Genomic DNA, 19,685 nt, shown 5'->3' on the forward strand with positions numbered 1-19,685 from the left:
AAAATACAACAGAAATTTATAAATTAATCAGAATCAAAAATAGAAATTGTAAGCCAGAAACCTAAAGGCCTTGCACCTCTTTCTCTTCAAGTTTATTGTGCCCGTAAATCCCTAATCTCTTATCAGCATCCTGCGATGTTAGCACTTGTTTGAAACATCTCAAATTTTCAGATATCTCCTCGAGTGGAATCAGTTTCTGTAATTCAAATTTTGAATTCACTTACCTTAAAACAAGACAAGAACAAAAGTATATATCAGCAAAACTGTTCACAATCCTTTATATAAATAAGGTAACAATCTAGTAAGCTTGGAAAAGTTACCATTAAAATCATAATCAACAAGAAAAAGCACTCGTAGCATGTTGAGGGGTAGACTCTTGATAGCCATAAACACACAAATGTAGGCTACAGTTCCTAGCTCTTAGTTTTACAGCTCAATAATATCGTTCATCTCCCCCATCCCTAGCTCGTAGTTTTACAGCTCATTACAAGATAATGTTGGGCCAATAAGCCCTAAACTGGATAAAGCTATCAATAAAAACGCACGTAAATTGAATGAAATGTGAGCTTACTTGCGAAAGGAAGAACACTGGCGGCATAGTAATTAGAGTTAATCGGCCGGTGGAAGCGGCGGCTATTGTTCTGAAGTGGAAGCTGAACCAATGAGAGAGGAAGGCACAGTCAGAATGAATGTGAATCACCCGCGTATTATGATATGTTGGATTTGAATACATGTGCAATACCATGTTATACACTGTGCATCAAGATAGAAAAACTCTTAAATTTAAGAGATTAGTTAAAAAGACTTTATTGCCCTCCCTATATGTATTTTAATATAGTATAGATCTAATATGATTTAATCTATCCATTTATTTTTCGGTTAATTTAGTAAACAATCCATACATGTGTTAAATTGTAAGGTTAATATATACCAATCACTTTCAAATATAATAGTTTACCGTATTTAGTTTATTGGGTTTTTTTTTATCAATGATTGTTTTGGGTTTTTTTGCGGAACTTAAATTTAATTGTTATGGGTTAAAAGTTGGTAAATAGATCGTTTGGTATAATCTGACTACATTTGGCTCAAATTTGTTACAAGTAAAAAGGGGGTAATCTGAATATTTTTAAAACTTTGAGAATGCAATGGATTTATCGATAAACTTGTTATAGGTTCAAATTTTTGACTTGAAAATGTAAATCAAATGAAAGTTAGAATTTTAAATGTGATCGGGTTTCTAATTTATTTTTAAGGACAATTTTGAAAATAGTCAAAAGATTCAGGATTTTGCACATTGAGTATTTTTCTCATAACTATTAAAATTTAAGAAAAATGACAAACACTTCTCACATGCCACCTCTAGATCTATCAATGCTTCTAACTCTTATCAAATTTGAAATATTTGTGTTAGCATTGACTTTTCCTTGAATATTGATCAAAATGTTGTATGTGAAGCATGTTATAGAAAGTTATGCTCAAGTGAAGCAAAACATTCACAAAATTGAACGGGTTAACCTGCTATCTTTTGTGTTGTCAATTGGCAAGTCGAGAAGCCACCTCAAATTTATCAAAATATTTTCCATGATGTAGCTCAAAACTATTATTATATAAGAAGTATTCTCTGAAATTGCTTCTTAACCAAATTTATTTCAATTATACATATATGATAATGTGAATGAAATTTCCAATAGATGGAGTCTTCTTAGGTATGTTTTTGCACGTATGTTACTTTTTTTTTATTAAGTTAATCTTTTTTTAAAAAAATCATTTTGTGATATAAATAAAATCAATTTAAGTATAATAATACAAGCAGAGATGTAATACATTTTTTTAATATACATTATGTATTGCTTTATTTGTAACTTTATTATTTAAATCATTTCGTGTACTACACGGGCTCTAAGGCTAGTTAATTAAAATATATTAAAAGATTTTTATATCTAAGTAATACACATTTATCAAAATAATAATTGAGCATCAAATTCCCAACTTTATTTCTTTCAACCCGTCAATTCCTTATATTTGTTTCCGGACCTAATCTTTTATTAGGATTTATCGTCAACGCTTGAATCGCCATCTTCATTCTTATTATATTATTTTCCCGTTTACTCGTCTGATAAGGTGAGTATCACAGTCCCCTCTTTTAACTCATTTTTATTGTTTTGGGGACATGCGTTCTAATTATTTTATTATTATTTAATACTCAATTACAACTGTTAATCATGTGTGTATACCAATTTATGTCTAACGTGTTATATGCTTATATGTTTATATGCTTTAATTGATACGCATTCGGAGAGGTCTATTATAATCACATAATAGTATGATCATACGACCGTCGTAGTAGACATCGTCCAGTTCATCTGGCCTCGTGTTTACCGACAACTTATTTACTTGCTCATTTGGTTAAAGTGTTTATCTCACTTGATACAATTTGTACTTTTCTATACTTATTATATATACACTTATATGGTGTTTTACTCACTCAACCTAGTGTTGACAAATTATTGTATTTTTAACGTATATGCAGGTTATCGTATGATATGATTATCAAGACTTGTTTGAAGAAACTTAGGGTTGCACGCTAGAGAAGAAGATACAAGAATTTAAATTTGAATTTTGTTTTACTTGTTTTGTTTATGGAATTGTGTACTTTGGTTATTTGAAATTTGTTGGATCATTTGAATTGAAATAATAGATATTATCATTTTAAATATTCCAAGTGACCAACATTCTTAATGAGCTTGGTGGAGAAATCGAAAAATTTCAAATTACTTAATATAGCCTCCATGGTGGTTCACAAAGAGGTTTTTGAGTTTATGCTAACATCTAATTAACTAATATCATGCCTTGGTTTAATATTCACTAGAATTAAGCAATCTAACAATAGTGTTCTAACTTCTAACCTTATTTAACATCGACTATGGCTATCCGAACCGTTTTAAGATTGTGGTCGTCAGGGGCAGAACTAGCAATCGAGGAATGGGTTCAAGCGAACCCATTGATTTTATAAAGTTGTATAGAGCATATAATACAAAAAATTGTTCGAACCCAATGTTTTTCTGTTGTTGAACCCGTATAGAACTGCGCCAAGAAACGTAACAATAGCAGTTTTATCGCAACGACAAGCTGATTTACTTTGATTCTTTTCTCCACACAGACAAAACATTAAAATACATCTTAATCATTATAATCAGTTACTACTTATTTGAACTCATCTCCATATGTCATAAAGAATGATAAATCATTTGCATTGATCGAGTGGCGATCCACACAAGCATTTGTTATGTAAGAACGAAGAGTTATCGAAGCCTTCTGATCGAAACTTTAGCTTCCAAGGAGAAGGAATCTTGCCACATAACCTATTATAACTAACATTAAGACCTTGTAACATGTATGCTTCCAATATTTGAGATAGTATCTCCCCATATATCTTCTTATTATGTGATATATCCAATGTTACCAACGAGTCATCCATTGAACTAACTTGTGACAAATCGAGCTCAAAATTGTTTCGAGATATGTCGATCACGCTTGAATTCTTCCATGAACCGAACAACATCGATGCATCACCGGACATGTTGTTTCTTGACACCTCAAACCTATAGATTATCATGTTGCCGATAGATTTAGGGATTTCACCCCACAACATGTTATGAGATAAACCTATTCCTTGTAAAGCTGGAGACGAGAGGTGACCGAATGACTCGGGGATTGACCCTGTGAGCCGGTTTCGACTAAGTTCTAGCCCGATCATATTCGGTAGTGTGGCTAATGAGGGTGGGATTGGACCTGTTAAGTTATTAAACGAAAGATCGATAAACATGACACTTTTAAGCTAGGAAAGAAATGAAGGTACGTGGCCCGATATGTTGGTCCAACTTATATCAAAAAACGTTACATGTTTGAGTTTGGTGATGGCTCGGAAAATTTCATTGATAAGAAATGGCATTTTGTGAAGACGAAGGGTTTTGAGGTATGTTAAGTCCCCGATTGCATCGGGAATTGTGCCTGCGAGGTCAGAGTTTGTGAGGGAAAATTCAATGACACGGTTTGTGGTCTCGTCACAATCAAATCTGCTGCAACAATCGACATCTGCGGTCCATGGAAATAGTTGGGGCCATTTGAGATGTTGTTTTTGATATTTAAGATGGCGGCTTTGTCATCGGGGTGGCAACACTCCGCCATAACGATCACTGGGGAGAGTAGAAGTAAAATAAGTAGCATTGACATGTTTAGAGATTATGATTTATGATAGTTGTGGATTTGAAATGGATGATGAAGCTTTTTATATGTGGATTTTGAGCTAATGGATGAGTTGTAAGTTTGGAACAAGTCAAAATTGGTGAACTACAAAGTTTGACTTTTCTATGTTGTTTTAAGTTGTTATACCCGATAGGGGTGGGCATTAACTGAACAGAAAATTGATGAAACCGAATAGAAATTAACCGATAATCGGATAAGTTTATGTTCTTTCATCTTTTGGAACTCAACTGGATATTCTATATTTAGTTAATATGATGCAAGTGAATAAACAATACATACCAACCTTCTTTTGCACAAAACTATTCCATTTAAATGCATACCAACCTTCAATATTCGAGCCTGTAGAAAACTTGTTCTTTATACTCTTCACTGAAAATCCAACCCCCACACGAGCCGATCTTGTTATGCATATAACCTGTAACATATTAAATATTATAATATGAAATAAAAAAAGATTGTGATAAGTTGTCGTGTGTTAAATAATATTAACTAGCATCTAATAAAGAAAAGATCATGGACTTGGATTAATTAAGATAGATTAAAGGGTAATGGGCCTTAGGTCCATGGGCTTTAAGGGATATAAATATCCCCCCTAAACCATCCTAAAACCCAACTCTCATTTCCATCTTTCCACAATCTCTACACGCACTCAAGAACACACACACCTCCCTTACTATATATAAACGGTCGTGAGAGAGAGAAATGAGACCCGAGACCAAAACCGAGCCGAATATAGATAGATCCTCAATATACAAGATAGATACAAGATTCAAGGTTCATAAACGAGCTAACCGAGACCAAACGAACACAAAAAAGGTACGTTCTTGATTTTAAAAGATTATGTTTTAATGAACGTTTGGCCTTGAAACTTAAACATAAAGTAGATCGGGGCTAAAAGAAACATAAAGTTGTAAACTTGAAGTTAAAATGAACTTAACGAACTTATAACCATGAACGGCTCATTTAAATGAACCCTAGGATCTAGTTTTTGGATGTTTTGGCCATAAAGGTCCAAAATTTAGGTTAACCGTGTCAAGTTTTGGCCTAGAATGATTAGTGAAACGTTCATGAACCTATACCAAACCATAACGAGGGTATATAGGGCCAACCGGGTGCGTTAATGGTTTAAAGAAGACAGAAAGGGTTGCGGTTTTTTGTGAGTATACGAGCAGCTCATATAAAGTCGATTACATTAGATCTCAATATACCCGTTTACACCTAAAACCCGAATACAATGGGCATATGTCGATTACAATATGTATCCTAGGCAATCGATTACAATTGGGTCGCTCACAATACCCTAAGCCGAATACATAACTCGCATATAATGACAAGTCGCATACACTGGACTTGGTTATTCCCAAAACTCGTTCACAAGTGACTCGAACACACTAGCATTCGCTTACAATACCTCTATACTGAAACTCGCATACACCGTGTTCGATTCTAGCAACACTCGATTACAATCGTATACATAGAACTCGATCACACTAAAACTCGCATACAAGCTATAACTCGCATACACAAGTGATCGGCCACATGATGGACTCGCATACAAGACTCGATTACAACACTTGGATAAATATATACAGGTTCACTTACTGATGTGCTTGAAGTAGTCAAATAATTATTAACTAAAAATAAACTAATCTAGACACTAAGTAATACTCTAGACCCTTAAACTACTAACCGGCAAGTGAACCGGTCGACTCTAATACAGCTAAGTAAGTCCGGATATCGAACCCACGAGACTCTTTAAATTACGAAACTAGCAAATTGACTCAACTACAAGACACGACTATTTGTTAATAATATTTGAGAGGGATTTTAAAACTAATTAATTAAAACTCTAATAATAATTAAATAATGATTACTTTAATTTAACTATTAATAAACTAATTAATATAATAATAAAACAAACCCTAATTATTATAATAATAATATAACATAATCATTACTTATTAATTAATTAATAAAACTTAAACCCTAATTAGTTTTAACTAATAAACAACTTAGAAAACTTGGATTAATTCAGATGATTAAAATAACTACCCAGGCCGGAATCCCCAAAGTTACGGTTATTAAGTTAAATGGAAAAACGCAAGTTATGGAACCGGGATCATAAGATAGACCCTTGACAGAAAACTCGAAAAGGACCCTTGCACTTCAAGAAGACGTCTATGGATTTCTAACAAGTTTTAAGACTCACCAGTTTTATATTAAACTTCCTTACGGTTATTTAATTGCTTATGTCTAAGTATCTTTTATGACGAAAACCTACCTTACAGCGCGGAATTCAAAAGATAGCAAAGCAAACCCAATTAATTTAATAGACTAAGCTGACAATCAAATCTAGACGGACTCCTTAGGAAGAACTAAATCTAGCAATCCTGACAAGCAAAGATCTATTAATAGCCTATCTCTTTACAGCTTTTTAGACTAGCAGCTCACTTTTATTTGTTTAATTGATTTTATTGTTTCTATGATCTTAATCTATATCAATCATAAACTAGTCAAGAACACACAGTAAATGACCTAACAAAACCCTATCATATGAAACAATCAACAAGGGCAATGTGAAACAGTAAATTCAAGCAAACAAAACCAAGCAATCATACGCATCAACTAAATAAAACTCAACCGTTTACTTAGAACATAATATCCATAACGAAACGAAAATCCAAATAAAATCAAACCGAACTAAGGTTCATCACGACCTAGGCAGTCTATGGAATTTAGCCTAGCCTATTAAAATCTAAATCAAACAAAACAAATAATAACGAGAACATGGTGAAAGTATAAGAAACGGGGAATCGAAGATGATAAAACCCGTAAACTCGAACGTGAACGTGTAGCTCTTCACCAGATGTTCTCTCGTCTTCAAAATCACCAACAAACGCGTAAAATAGCTCCAAGAACTCTCCAAAATCGGCTGATGGCTTTCAGGTTATGTCAGGTTTAAGTTAAAGGTGTTTAAATAATGAAAACAAGGCCCGACATTAGGCAAAAACGAATTAAAAACCCATCAGCAGCCCCTAGGCGCCGCGCTAACGGCATTTGGCCTCCCCCCTTCGCGCGGCGCGGCGTGCTCCTCCTAGTTCTCTGTTCTGGTTCTTCCTGACGCGTTCCAGATCTCCGTTTCGGCTCGTTTTAGCTCGTTTTTCGCCCTTTTTAATCACGATCAAATCCCGGAACCTACGAAACATAGAAATGTTAGTAGTATACAAATCTCGACTAAAAACGAACAAAAAAAATTAAAATATTAATTAAAATGAACAAGGAAAACATATATATTTAGCATTATATCACTTAAAGTAACACATGTAACTCGCATACACTGAGCTTGGGTACAACATACTCGCCTACATCACACATATATAGTCGCATACATTGATTGAGTCGCATACAACCTTTATGCTCAATTACAAACCCTTATATTCGATTATAGTCCTATATTCGCATACTTATGTTAAATCGCTTACACTAAACTCGATCATAAGTATGTCCATTTACAATTAGCGTCGATTACAACCTGAGTTGAGTACATGAGCTTGAACACTTTATACTCAATTACATTGTATACCCAATTACTTTATAAACCCGCTTACAAATCCCAGAACTCAACCACTTAAGCCTAGCTCAAACTCCCTTGATTAAATCTGAACACAACCCTAGTTCGTTTACAATGAGGTCCGAGTGCTAGGAAAGAAAGAAAGGCTAATCAAGATTAGGGTTTTAAAATGGAAAAGAGTATTAAATAATCAAAAGACTTATGCACTAAGATTAATAATAAAATATTTTAAGAAAGATAAAATAATAATAATAGAATAATTAAAAACCTTATACATTAGGGCTTGAAATAAAGTATATTAAGTATTTGTAATCTAAACAAGGCCAACAGGTTAGACCGGACTTAGCCAGTTCTGGCTGAAATACGAATAGAACAGATTTTAATACGTATAACTGATATACAGTTAGCAGAGCTTAGCTAAAGGAAAGGAATAACAGTTAACGGAGAAAGAAACATGATCCAGGTGAGTTTCTAGTCCCTGTTCTAATGTTATGTTTTCGGGGCTTTATGCATACTCGATGTGTTTGTTAATACATTTATCCTAAGTGATAAGTGTATGCCTTATGTGATTATGTGAAAGTTAGGAATGATTGCTTATCAATACGTGAACGATCTTCGGATATTGCACGTGTTGTCAAGTTTTAATGCTATGTATAATGAAGGTATTATATGTATGTATATATGTTGGAATGAAAAATGATGTATGGTTGTATGGTAACGAAGAGGGAATCGAACCCTACTAATATTCGAGGTAAGAGGGACCGAGCCCTAATAATACTCGAGTAAGAGGGACCGAGCCCTAATAATACTTGAGGTAAGAGGGAACCGGGCCCTAATAATACTCGAGGAAAGTAGGGCGTAATGCTCTTTATAACGTAAGATATGAAGGTAAGTAAGTATAATATAAAGTATGAAAGTATGAATGAAAGTATGTAAGTATGAATGTATTGTATGTTGTATGATTAACTATAACTCACTCAGCGTAGCTGACTTTTAATATGCACGTAGGTGAGTAGGATGAGGCAGCTCGCTTGAGGGGAACACGTGGCAATTGAATAAGAGGCTGGCATCTGAAGACTCAAGACGATTTATGTTTAATTACTTAGTTTTTGAAAGACAAGATACTTGTTTAAGACAAGTTATGGATTGTTATGAAATGTTTTATGAAAGTTTTTATATTCCACGAATGTTTTTATTAACTTTGATGATTAGAACTATGTTGATGAGTAAATCCAACGTCCATATGTGAGGCACCGGTAACGGGGCCTTACATAACCGAACCCCTTAACACTGTAATAGTAGCTCCCACAATTCATTGATTCTGGCCAGCAGCTGTCAAGCCCTTAAACTCTATGTCCCAAGTCATAAAGCTACCACTATATACGACAATAATATATCGACTGTCTATTTATTTGCTTATTTGTTTAAACGTTCATTGTACTCTTTTGGCTTCTTGCGGCTTGTGAGTTGTACCATATATTTGCTTATTTGTTTATTTATTTGTTTGTGAGTTGTCCCGTTTTCTTGGTTTATAAAATTTAGCCTTTCCCAAAAAAAAATCAACGCATTAAGCATGTGGAACTCCACATAAATAGTACACTGATATCTTCACGAAAGGGCTCCATGTATACTCTTCATCAAATGTTTAAAAGACAGCTTTCGCGCCTGTCAACCTACCACTTAGTCTGAGGGGGTGTATTCACATATGTATGTTTAGTCAAATTATAGATTGCATCTATTAGGAATGATTGTTGTATTTCAAATTACTTGGTATAGCCTCCATGGTGGCCAACAAAGAGGTTTATGAGTTTATGCTAGCAGTTGATTAACTAATATCACATATGTAGACTAGAGCATATAATGCGGAAATTTTGTTCGAACCCAATGTTTTTCTGTCGTTGAAAACGTGTTTGCTTCATTAAATGTTGTCTTATCTTGAAAGGGTGCCATGAGACGTGTTTGGTCAAGCACGGCCCCTACTTTATGACTTCGACACACAATTCTTCAGTTTTCTTCGTGTATCAGCTCGTTTCTTTCTTGAAGACCGGAATATACCTAAAAGCAGAAAATAACATCATTAATAACTATTTCAACTAAAATTTAAATTAAAAGATAGTAAATTGAAGATTACTTGATGCCAAAATGATGTATATTTATTTTTATATACATCATGAGCACATATTCTTTAATTACTGATTAATATGGTTTTTAAACATGTGATAAGAAAGAGTTTAGGTGTTAAAAATGTACCTGAAGACTTCTTTTGGTTTCGCAATGATTACACGAATATTTTTTGTTAATAATCCGCATAAATGTCATGTTATCTATGATGTATTCTCCCATTGTGAATTGAGAAGAAGAGAGATCTACACTAGTTATATGATTATGTGGCTTATAACAACCGAACCCATATTCTTCTTCCTTAATCGAGTTCAGCATCGCTTTCCCCTCATAGAATGAGCTGAAAAATCCAAATTCATAATGTAACTGCAATTGCGATTTGTATGTTCGCAAGCACATTTCTTTAATAAACTCCAAGTTTGTCCGGCCCAAACCTTGTAATAACTTTTCCTCAAAACCTGCTATAGCTTGGATTTTCACAATGCCTTCAATCTCAAAAGATGTTTGTGATAATAATTTCCAAGCTCCCCTTAGTCTAAGTGGAGACATTTTGTAACATCCGGCCCCTTGCACCACCAATATTGTCCGCTCTGCCCACGAAGAGCTCACGGATTTTTTTTTGGTTGCCCAGATGGAGACTTCCCAGGAGGTCACCCATCCTAGTACTACTTCCACCTAAGCACGCTTAACCGTGGAGTTTTCATGTGCTCCACAACCAACTAAGCTCAAAACGCGTTGGTGATTGAAGAGGCATGACATTTACTTATGAACCAAGGATCTCTCTTGTCCACGGCCGATGTGGGATTTGCCTAAGAGTGGGACGATGTTGTGTTTGCCAAGGTGTTACACATTTCTGGATAAAATTCAACTTTCCTTAGGGAAGGATTATAACCGTGTATGAAACTAACATCAGAATCAATCAATAATACCCGTAGCGTGCGTGGAGGATGCTCGATTGATATCACCTTATCACAGTTATTCATGATAAGTTTCTGAAGCCTAGGAAGGGTTCCAACACAATTGGGCATTGAAACTATGGGATTATTATCTAAACATAATTCCTCTAACATGGATTGGCAATTCAAGTCCATTGGAAAGGATTCGTTACACAAATTATTATTTGCTAGTGACAATGTTCTTAATGTGGTCGGTGGAGAAATCACAAAGAACTTCAAGTGACTTGGTAGAGCCTCCATAATGGCTCGTAAAGAGGTTTTTGAGTTCACACTAACCACTGATGAACTCATATCACACGTCTCGGCTTGATATTCACGAGAATCACAACCATCTAACAATAGTGTTTTAACCTTACTTAACTTGCCTATGGCTATTGGAACCCTTTTGAGTTTGTAGCAGTAACTCATATCAATGAGGACAAGTTCAACACATTTCAAACGTATGTAGTATCTAACTATTAACCTCTCAAGTGCAGGAAGTTCTAAAAACCCACCAAGACTATGAAGTTGTTCGCAAAAACTCAGATCAAGAATCTTTAATGATCCTAGCAATCCTTTGTCGTTTGACATGTCAAAAGATTCAATATTGCTATAGTACATGTCAAGAGCAACTAGATTCTCCAATGCTAATTTTAAAGACAGAGACTTTAAAGGAAAACCATGCATGCACAACCATCTTAATTCTCTGGTAAGTTCTCAAAAAATTCATTTATTTGCACATAATTGAGTTGCAGTAGCATTAGATTATCCATCTTACTAAATGAGTCCGGTTTTAGCTCACATGATCTATGAAACTTCTTTTTGTCAAGCATTCTCATGTCAAGAACAAGGCCTAAAAGATTTCTCTTACCCTACAAAGAAAGGGAATGCAAACATAAAAAAATAAAGGTTATATACAATAGAGTTGTTCAAAAGGTTTAAGGCTTGCTTGAAAAAAACTTTTTTGTAAACGAGCCGAGCCCGAGACCAATATGTTTGTCTTTTATATACATGTATATTAAAGAAAAATGATCTTTTTTGTCTTTTATATATCAATGTGTAAAAAAATTAATTTTTTGATTAAAGTAACGGGCCACGAGCGGCTCGAGCTCAAATTTTCAGCTCGATAAAACAAACGGGGTCGAGCTAGCTCGTTTAACTTCGATCTTAATTGGGCCTAAGGTCAACATGGCGCAGCTGAACTCGGCTCGTTTATAACCCTGATATATGTCACACCCCCCATCTAAGGCCTAGGAGTGCGACCAACAAGTTGGTATCGTGTTTGTAAATAATTCAGAGTTGCGTAATTTTGCGGAAGACTTATAAAACTTTAAGGATCGAAAGTGTAATTTATATATACATTCAAAAGACGGGAATTATAAAATACCCGTTTAAAGTTGTTAACAAAAGATTACTTGTTTATGCTTACAAATCACCATATTAAACTTATACAAAAGAAATCCGAGCCGTCGGATATTAGTACTTCGCCATTTCCAAGCTCTAACTTTGTTCACCTGCAAAATGTAATAAAATACGTCAGCAACGAATGCTGGTGAACACGCTGACGCAAAAATATTTCTTTTACTTTATTACCCCTCGAGACTACGCCTGCCTCGGCCCAACGTGGCTTAGGAATAACAAAGTCAAATAACGCATTATAAATATGAGCCTCTACGCTAGGTCACCTCAGCAAACACCGCAGCGTTCGACTTAGTTAAGTACCCGTAAATATACACAACGGTCGTACTCCCTGCAGGAGAGCATCCTATGACCAAGGGTGGTGCGATCATGCCCATACATCGCATAGTACCACCTATGTAAGGATCCAGACATACGTATACCACAGCCTGAGGGCTAGGTTCATACCCTTTATTTATAACGGTTTTAGGAACACATAGTTCCTTGTAAACAATTTCACAAAACAAGTTGACTCATTTTAAAATAAGTAAAAGTTTGGGGGCGTATTCACCTTCTCGCTTTAGGATCGGCTTCACTCACCGTCCAAGGGTCTTTCCCTTTCTTTATCTCGCACCTATAGTATGAGTATAAATATTTGTTAGTCGGATACACGATCCGGCTTAAGACCTTTAGTCTTATATCCCAATCCTCGATGAACCTTTAATTCATTTTCTTTTACTTGAAAACCTTTAGTTTAAAAGTAAATTATAAATCTTTAGTTTATATTCAAAACCCGACGTTTCTTCTTCTCCAAGAAACGTAATCATTTTCTTTTATTATTTAAGAATACTCTTTATTTATTAAATAATATTTTAACAAAGAACATATACATATATACTTACACACATATATATGTTATCACAATATTCAATATTCATTCTTTTATTCATTTATTTGTTATGTTATCTTTCTTTTCTTTATCGAGGTATCGAGTATATCCTCGACTTAAGGCTTAAGCCTTTAGTATAATATTGAATTATATTGAATTCATTATTATGCCTAACCTTAGTGGCGTATAGAAACCCTACGGACTCGAGCAGCACTCCAACGCCGCTTCTTTCTCGAACAAATCAACGAACGCTAATCTTCAACACACAATGGAACGCTTATCGAGACTCATCGCCATAACGACAAACACCTCCTTGGTATGTGGGTGGAGGGTGGCACAAACTTCAAGGAAACGTCGGTACACAAATGAAGGTTCGGGACACGTTTTACGAGGGAATATGGCATGTTTATCGAGGTGGATCGAGTATACGATTGTCGGGATGTAGTGAGATGTTAGAGAGAGGAATGGGAGCTGAGTTTTGGTGTGCAAAATGTGAAACCCGGACCTTGTTATTTATAGACTTGAAATTGGTCCCCATCGCGATACGCGATGGGTCCCTGAGCAGACCTATCGCGTATCGCGATATAGGTCTGCTGACTCACTGCGTAGACCTGCCACATGTCGACACGTGGCAGGCACCGCTCCACGTGGCAACACGTGGCGATAACCAGTGCCACCGTGTGCCACGTGGCACACGTGTCAATATGTGTCAGGTACCCCATCGCGGTACGCGATGGGGCTCTCCTCTGACTCATCGCGTAGCGTGATGGGTCAGGAAATCAGAAATTTCAATTTAAACCCTGGGGTTTGGAATTTGGCAATTTTAGTCCCTAGACTTTAGAAAGTTGATACTTTGAACTCGAAATTTTCACGTTGTTACAATATACAAGTGTGTAGACCATAAAATACTTAGATCATGCATACGTAGGGCTAAACGAACCAAACGTTTAGAGAACAATTCGTAAACTATTAGACTGGAAGTTCGTTTATGTTCGTTCGTTTGATAAATGAACGAACATGAACTACGCCCCCGTTCGTTCAGTTGTGTTTGCTCGATAATGTGTTCATGAACGTTCATTCACGTCTATTTGTATATGTTCATGAAAGTTTTTTGTACATTTATTTTTTTTATCTAAACATTTTATATTCTATAATTTATTACCACTAACACAAAATACTAAACCATATTCTCATATTGTTTTTGCATTATTCCTATTTCCTTTCTCATTATTCACATTGAAGAATGCATCGATCTTAATCTCTATGCTCAACCGATTTTATTTGTGTTCGTGAACCATCTGTGAACACATTTATTTCCTTAATGAACAAACACAAACATAAATCTCGTTCAGTAAGTGTTCGTGAACACATTATGATTTCCTTAACAAACGAACATAAACAAGGTCTTGTTCGTGCTCATTCGGTTCGTTTGCAGGGTACTAAAAATGATACATGGCTTTCTACCTTTTCTTGTTTCAACACTTGGAATGACTCCTCGGGACACCATAATCGACTCCACTTCCATCGCTTGCTAGGTGATTCCTGACATATTAAATCTCTTCCCATCTCTTGAACTAGTTGATGAATCAATAACTCATTATCCGTCCGATACTAAGCAGACATCTAACAATGAGATTCGTGATCCCAGTTCTTGTCTTTATATCACACACATTTAATATTATTTCAGTTAAATCTCTCTATCTTTTCCAACAAAGAAACATGCAATATGCTTAAAAAGATCCTTATCATTTTTAGTTGGCAAAGAATCAACGCTCAACTGCAAAGCCTTTCTTATGCGGGAATCAATTTCTTTATTTAGTCCTTGAATGCACTCTACCCAGTATGCTACATCTCGGTTATGCAGAGACCTACCAAAAACTTCAAGAGCTAATGGATGTCCTTCACAGTATTTCACAATCTCATTCGAGACATCTTTGTAACCTTCTTTGATAGGATCGTTGCACTTGAATGCATGAATGCGTAAAAGCTCTAGTGATTCCGTCTCACATAAGCCTTTAAGTAAGAGCTTCGTATGCTTGGATTTAACTCGCGGGTTAAATACTGCACATCTTTCTGTTAAAGATGCATTATTTGTTGTAACTATGATTTTGCTTCCAGGATGTAAGGATTTATTTCCAAGTAAAGCGTCTAATTGGTATAGACTATCAATATCATCCAACACTATAAATACCTTTTTACGCGATATTACATTCTCAATCTTAGAGGTGTAATACAGACACTTCATTGACATGTAACAATTTCTTTTTTGAAATGTCTTCGTGAATTTACTTCTCATTGATACCTTCAATAAAGCTGCTTTCGTGGAACATACTAAACTGTAACCGAAATACATACTTGGCCAGAGATGTCTTACCAATCCCACCAATGCCTACAATTGTTAGAATGTCGGCAGCATGACAAGATCCATCATTCAACCATGAAGTAACGGATTCAATATGATGGTCCATCCCTATAAGGAGTGGCAATGTGTTACTCAAGGGTAGACCTAATCTACGATGGAGGTTGGTAACAACTTCTTTAATAATCTCGGTCTCTTTCCTGGAAATTGACTAAGGTGAGAAATATGAAACATCATTTTGCTTCTTTATTTTCCAATTATTTCTTTTGTGTCAATGCTTAACAATCCTATATTGCAAAATTGAATTTATTATTTAAATTATCATTAATTTTGTATGTTAGTTGTTATTTTATCTGTAGATTGAATATTAGCTTGAGACTCTGTACTACATGGACAATTGATGTAATAATAATATTTAGTAATTAAAGAATACACCAATACGGTTATGATAATATTTGTTAGTTTGTTTCAAACTTTTAATAATTAAAGAATACACTAATACGGTTATGATATTATTTGTTAGTTTGTTTAGCCTAGCTCACGGATTTCAGGATTTTAGGCAACGATAACATACAACAATAAAATTAATAGAAAATGACAAACATAAAAATAAGACAAATTGGATTTTAATAATCCTAACTTAATGTAGTTGACCGATAATAATTTCAACTTAAAATGTAGTTGTCATCGGTCCAACTTTCACACTGTTTGTTTTCAATGGGCCCCTGTTAAAAAAACCTTAACGGTGCTAAGTTTTTTCCAAATTTCAAATTGATGTTTTAGGGTTTTCGTTTGGAATGAGGATACGGGTCGTTTGGACCACCGTTTTGAGGTAAGTTTTACACCAATCGACTCGTATCCTCATTTCGATCGAAAGCCCTAAAACATCAGTTTGAAAAATTGGATAAAATAAAACTTAACGTCGTAAATTTTTTTTAACATGGGTCACTAAAACAAATTGTGCGAAAGTTAAGACTGGTGACAACGGCCAACTGTATTAAGTTGAGATTATTAAAATTCAATTCGTCTAAAAATAATACAATAAAATTATAACTAGAGCCTGTGGATTTACCTGCCCTTTGCATCTTTCCCTTTTAAGTCCACAACTTGTGTGAGTGCATTCTTCCAAAGCTCCATCTTTTGAGCCATTTGACTTCTTTTATCTGCACATGCCTCCATCCTTTGTTTCTGCTTTGCCATTGCTTCCCCAAAGCTTCCTTGTTGCTTCCTGACGTCGGTTGGTTCGACATCATAGAAGATAGGGGTAACGGTTTGGTTAAAGTTGTTCTTTTGCTCGAGGATCAATACCAGTTCCTCTAGGCACCAAGTGGATGAAGCATAATTTTTGGATAACACGATGATAGATGCTCTAGATGACTTAATTGCACTCTCCAATTCTAGTTTCAATGGCTCTCCGAATTCTATCTCTTCATCATCCAAAAAGGTGCTGAAACCAACATCCAAAAGGGCGTTGTAGAGGTGATCGGTGAAACTATTGCGAGTGTCAGCACCTCTGAAACTTAAAAATACATCATATCTATGATTACGATCATGATCATGATTATGAGTTGTTGGTAAAGAGTATGAACATCCATGCAAAATTCAGTAAGAACAACCATTATGAATTATAGGAAGCTATGAGTGATTTGGATGGATGTAATGGTGATCAATTTGTAAATGTTTTCTTTAGTCTTTGCATGAGCTAGAAGTTTCGGTCATTGGACTTTCACAAGATTAGAAAGTCAAAAAGTACATTTAATACTCATCTTTCACCATGTATTATTAAGTCTAACACGTCACATGTTTTATATTTGTTTTCATATTTGCAAAACACATCGTAAAAGGCATATTAGACTTCTTATTTTTATAATGTTGACATTAATTTATTTAAAACTGTGCGGGTCTTTTATTGAACATTTCGATACTAATTTGAAATGACTCAGGTTTTGAGTAAGTTTATGCTGGTCAGTGGATAATATAAAGCGTGTCTTATCGACATATCGAAATAATATAAAACTTTATATATTTAGAGTTATAAAAGAAAAACCAAATATAAGTAAATTAGTTATGGTAATGTAATATTAAAAAACAATCAAGAGGTTAACATGTCTTTGACTATGTCTTTAGATGACAACACGTCGTTAAACATGTGTTTGGAGGCCTAACTCATCTTTGACCATGTGTTAGGAAGTTTAGCACCTCTTTGATATTAGGAAGTCTAACACATCTTTGACGACGTGTTTATAAAAGACATCGTCAAATACGTGTTGTACTTTCTAACACATGGTCAAATATTAGTTAGAGTGAGACATTTTTGGAATTCTAAAGTTTCGGGGACAAAAATGAAATTATCAATTAAACTACTACACTCCCACTGGCTACAAATACTTGGGTCCTCCAATGGAGACTCAAGTTCAATCCCTATTTGTATCACTTTGGGTGGATATTGGCAATGAAAGGTTCGAGCTTGAGCTTGAAGTTAAACGAGCCTAACATCAAGCAAACAAGATGATCCATGACCCGAGCCGAGCTTGGGTTGAGCTTAGCTCAGTTACAAAAATGAGCCAAGTTGCTTAGGTTGTTTCAAATCAATTTTTTAGCTAGTTTTATTCAAGCTGCTATCGAGTGAGTTACGATATCGAGCTTCAAGCCGCAATCTTTTTGAACAACCCTACGTGGAATTCCAAGGTTGGAGACTAATTGATGTTTGGTAAGTCTTCAATGGTTAAGGCGAGATTAATGAACGTCGAGCGTGGACGATAGGCGACTAGCGAAGGAATCAGGTTTGTAAACCCTAATTTCAAAAAAATTGAAGAGGTCTCGTTTTCGACATTACGTACCATTTTCCCTCCATAGTCCATACTTTAATTAAGTAGTATTTAAATTTAAATTTTCAAATATTTTATTTGTTAGATTAAAAGTAATTTACGTTTGATTTGTAATGCTATATTAATATAAGCATTGCTAAGTAATCTACCTATATAATAAAAGAGTGGATTTTCAGCAACTATTTTCTCCTATTTTTTATCAAATCAATTTAAATTGCTACATGGCATTTTGACATTTTTTTTAATTTTTTTCATTTTCATTAAAATTCTTTTTTATCAAATCTTTTTAAATTACCATATGCCATTTTGGCATTTTTTTATATTGTTATTAAAATACTTTACATCAAATCTCTTTAAATTGTCATTTGGCATTTTGGCATTTTTTTTTATTAATTCCTTTTCATTAAAATATTTTTCATCAAATCTCTTTAAATTGCCACATTGTATTTTGCCATTTTTTTATTTTTCCTTTTCATTAAATTAAACTTCAATTCACATATAGCGAGTTATGTAAACAACCAAACTATGTAAAAAACAATTTTATTTTCATTCCTCAGGCTTAAACCTAACAATTCTATGTAATCCTCAACCCTAATTCTATAATGATTATACCCTAATTCAAAGTATAAATGCGATTAGACTATGTATATTCAGTTAATGATCGTCGTTTGCTTTTGCATTCGTCTTCTATATTGGAATTATAAGGTTTGTTTGATTTCTTCTTTTTACATGTGTTTCAATCGATATTCATCAACACGGGTATCGATTTATCGAATGCAACACAAAATTAAAACATTCATTGGAGATTCGTTGGTAAAAACATGGATTTCGATAAATTAATTATATCCTTTTGGTTCTTTGATTAAATCCAATTTATGAAATGAGACTTCTCAAATTTTTTTACTTTGGTTTGAAATTAAAGAGTTCTATTCAAATTTTATATAACTTTGTACAACATGGCCTATATCTATATATATATAGTCTCAAAGAAAGCTTACCAATAGAAAACTTAAAAATTTTGTAACGTTTGTTAACTACTACAAAACACTAATATCTATTACGTGTATGCTATTGGTAATTTTATAATATTAACAAAAAAATTTTGTAAATGTTTATATTATCATTTATTTATCATTTTTGTTTTATTATTACCATGTGTACTACACTACATGTGTTTTTTTTATTATATTGAGAATCAGTAACGTTCGTAAATAGAGAAAGTATTGAAGTAAACAGACTAAGTGTAGTCAGAATGCAAGTGAGTGAATGAATACCTCATACCGTTTGACAAGGTATTTATAGCCGAAGGATGTAGGAA

At 34.4% G+C, this 19,685-nt stretch overlaps 2 protein-coding genes and 1 pseudogene across 2 annotated transcripts; all 3 read right to left on the reverse strand.

Annotated features, from left to right (window-relative positions):
* Nucleotides 1-3,244: 3,244 nt before the first annotated feature.
* LOC143545029 (polygalacturonase inhibitor-like) lies at nt 3,245-4,233 on the reverse strand (annotated as a pseudogene).
* Nucleotides 4,234-14,867: 10,634 nt separating this feature from the next.
* Nucleotides 14,868-15,425, reverse strand: LOC143545030 (disease resistance protein RUN1-like). Its single transcript, XM_077036987.1, has one exon. It carries the CDS (start codon nt 15,423-15,425, stop codon nt 14,868-14,870), a length of 558 nt encoding a protein of 185 aa, XP_076893102.1.
* Nucleotides 15,426-15,465: 40 nt separating this feature from the next.
* On the reverse strand, nt 15,466-18,393 carry LOC143545031 (toll/interleukin-1 receptor-like protein). Its single transcript, XM_077036988.1, has 3 exons — nt 18,380-18,393; nt 16,612-17,058; nt 15,466-15,739 (listed from the first exon to the last, which is right to left on the reverse strand). Exons 1-3 carry the CDS (start codon nt 18,391-18,393, stop codon nt 15,466-15,468), a joined length of 735 nt encoding a protein of 244 aa, XP_076893103.1.
* Nucleotides 18,394-19,685: the final 1,292 nt, after the last annotated feature.

This window comes from Bidens hawaiensis, unplaced genomic scaffold (assembly GCF_021521415.1).
Source record: "Bidens hawaiensis isolate Kalapana, Puna unplaced genomic scaffold, B.hawaiensis_p1.1 tig00013810_1, whole genome shotgun sequence".
NCBI lineage: Eukaryota > Viridiplantae > Streptophyta > Magnoliopsida > Asterales > Asteraceae > Bidens > Bidens hawaiensis.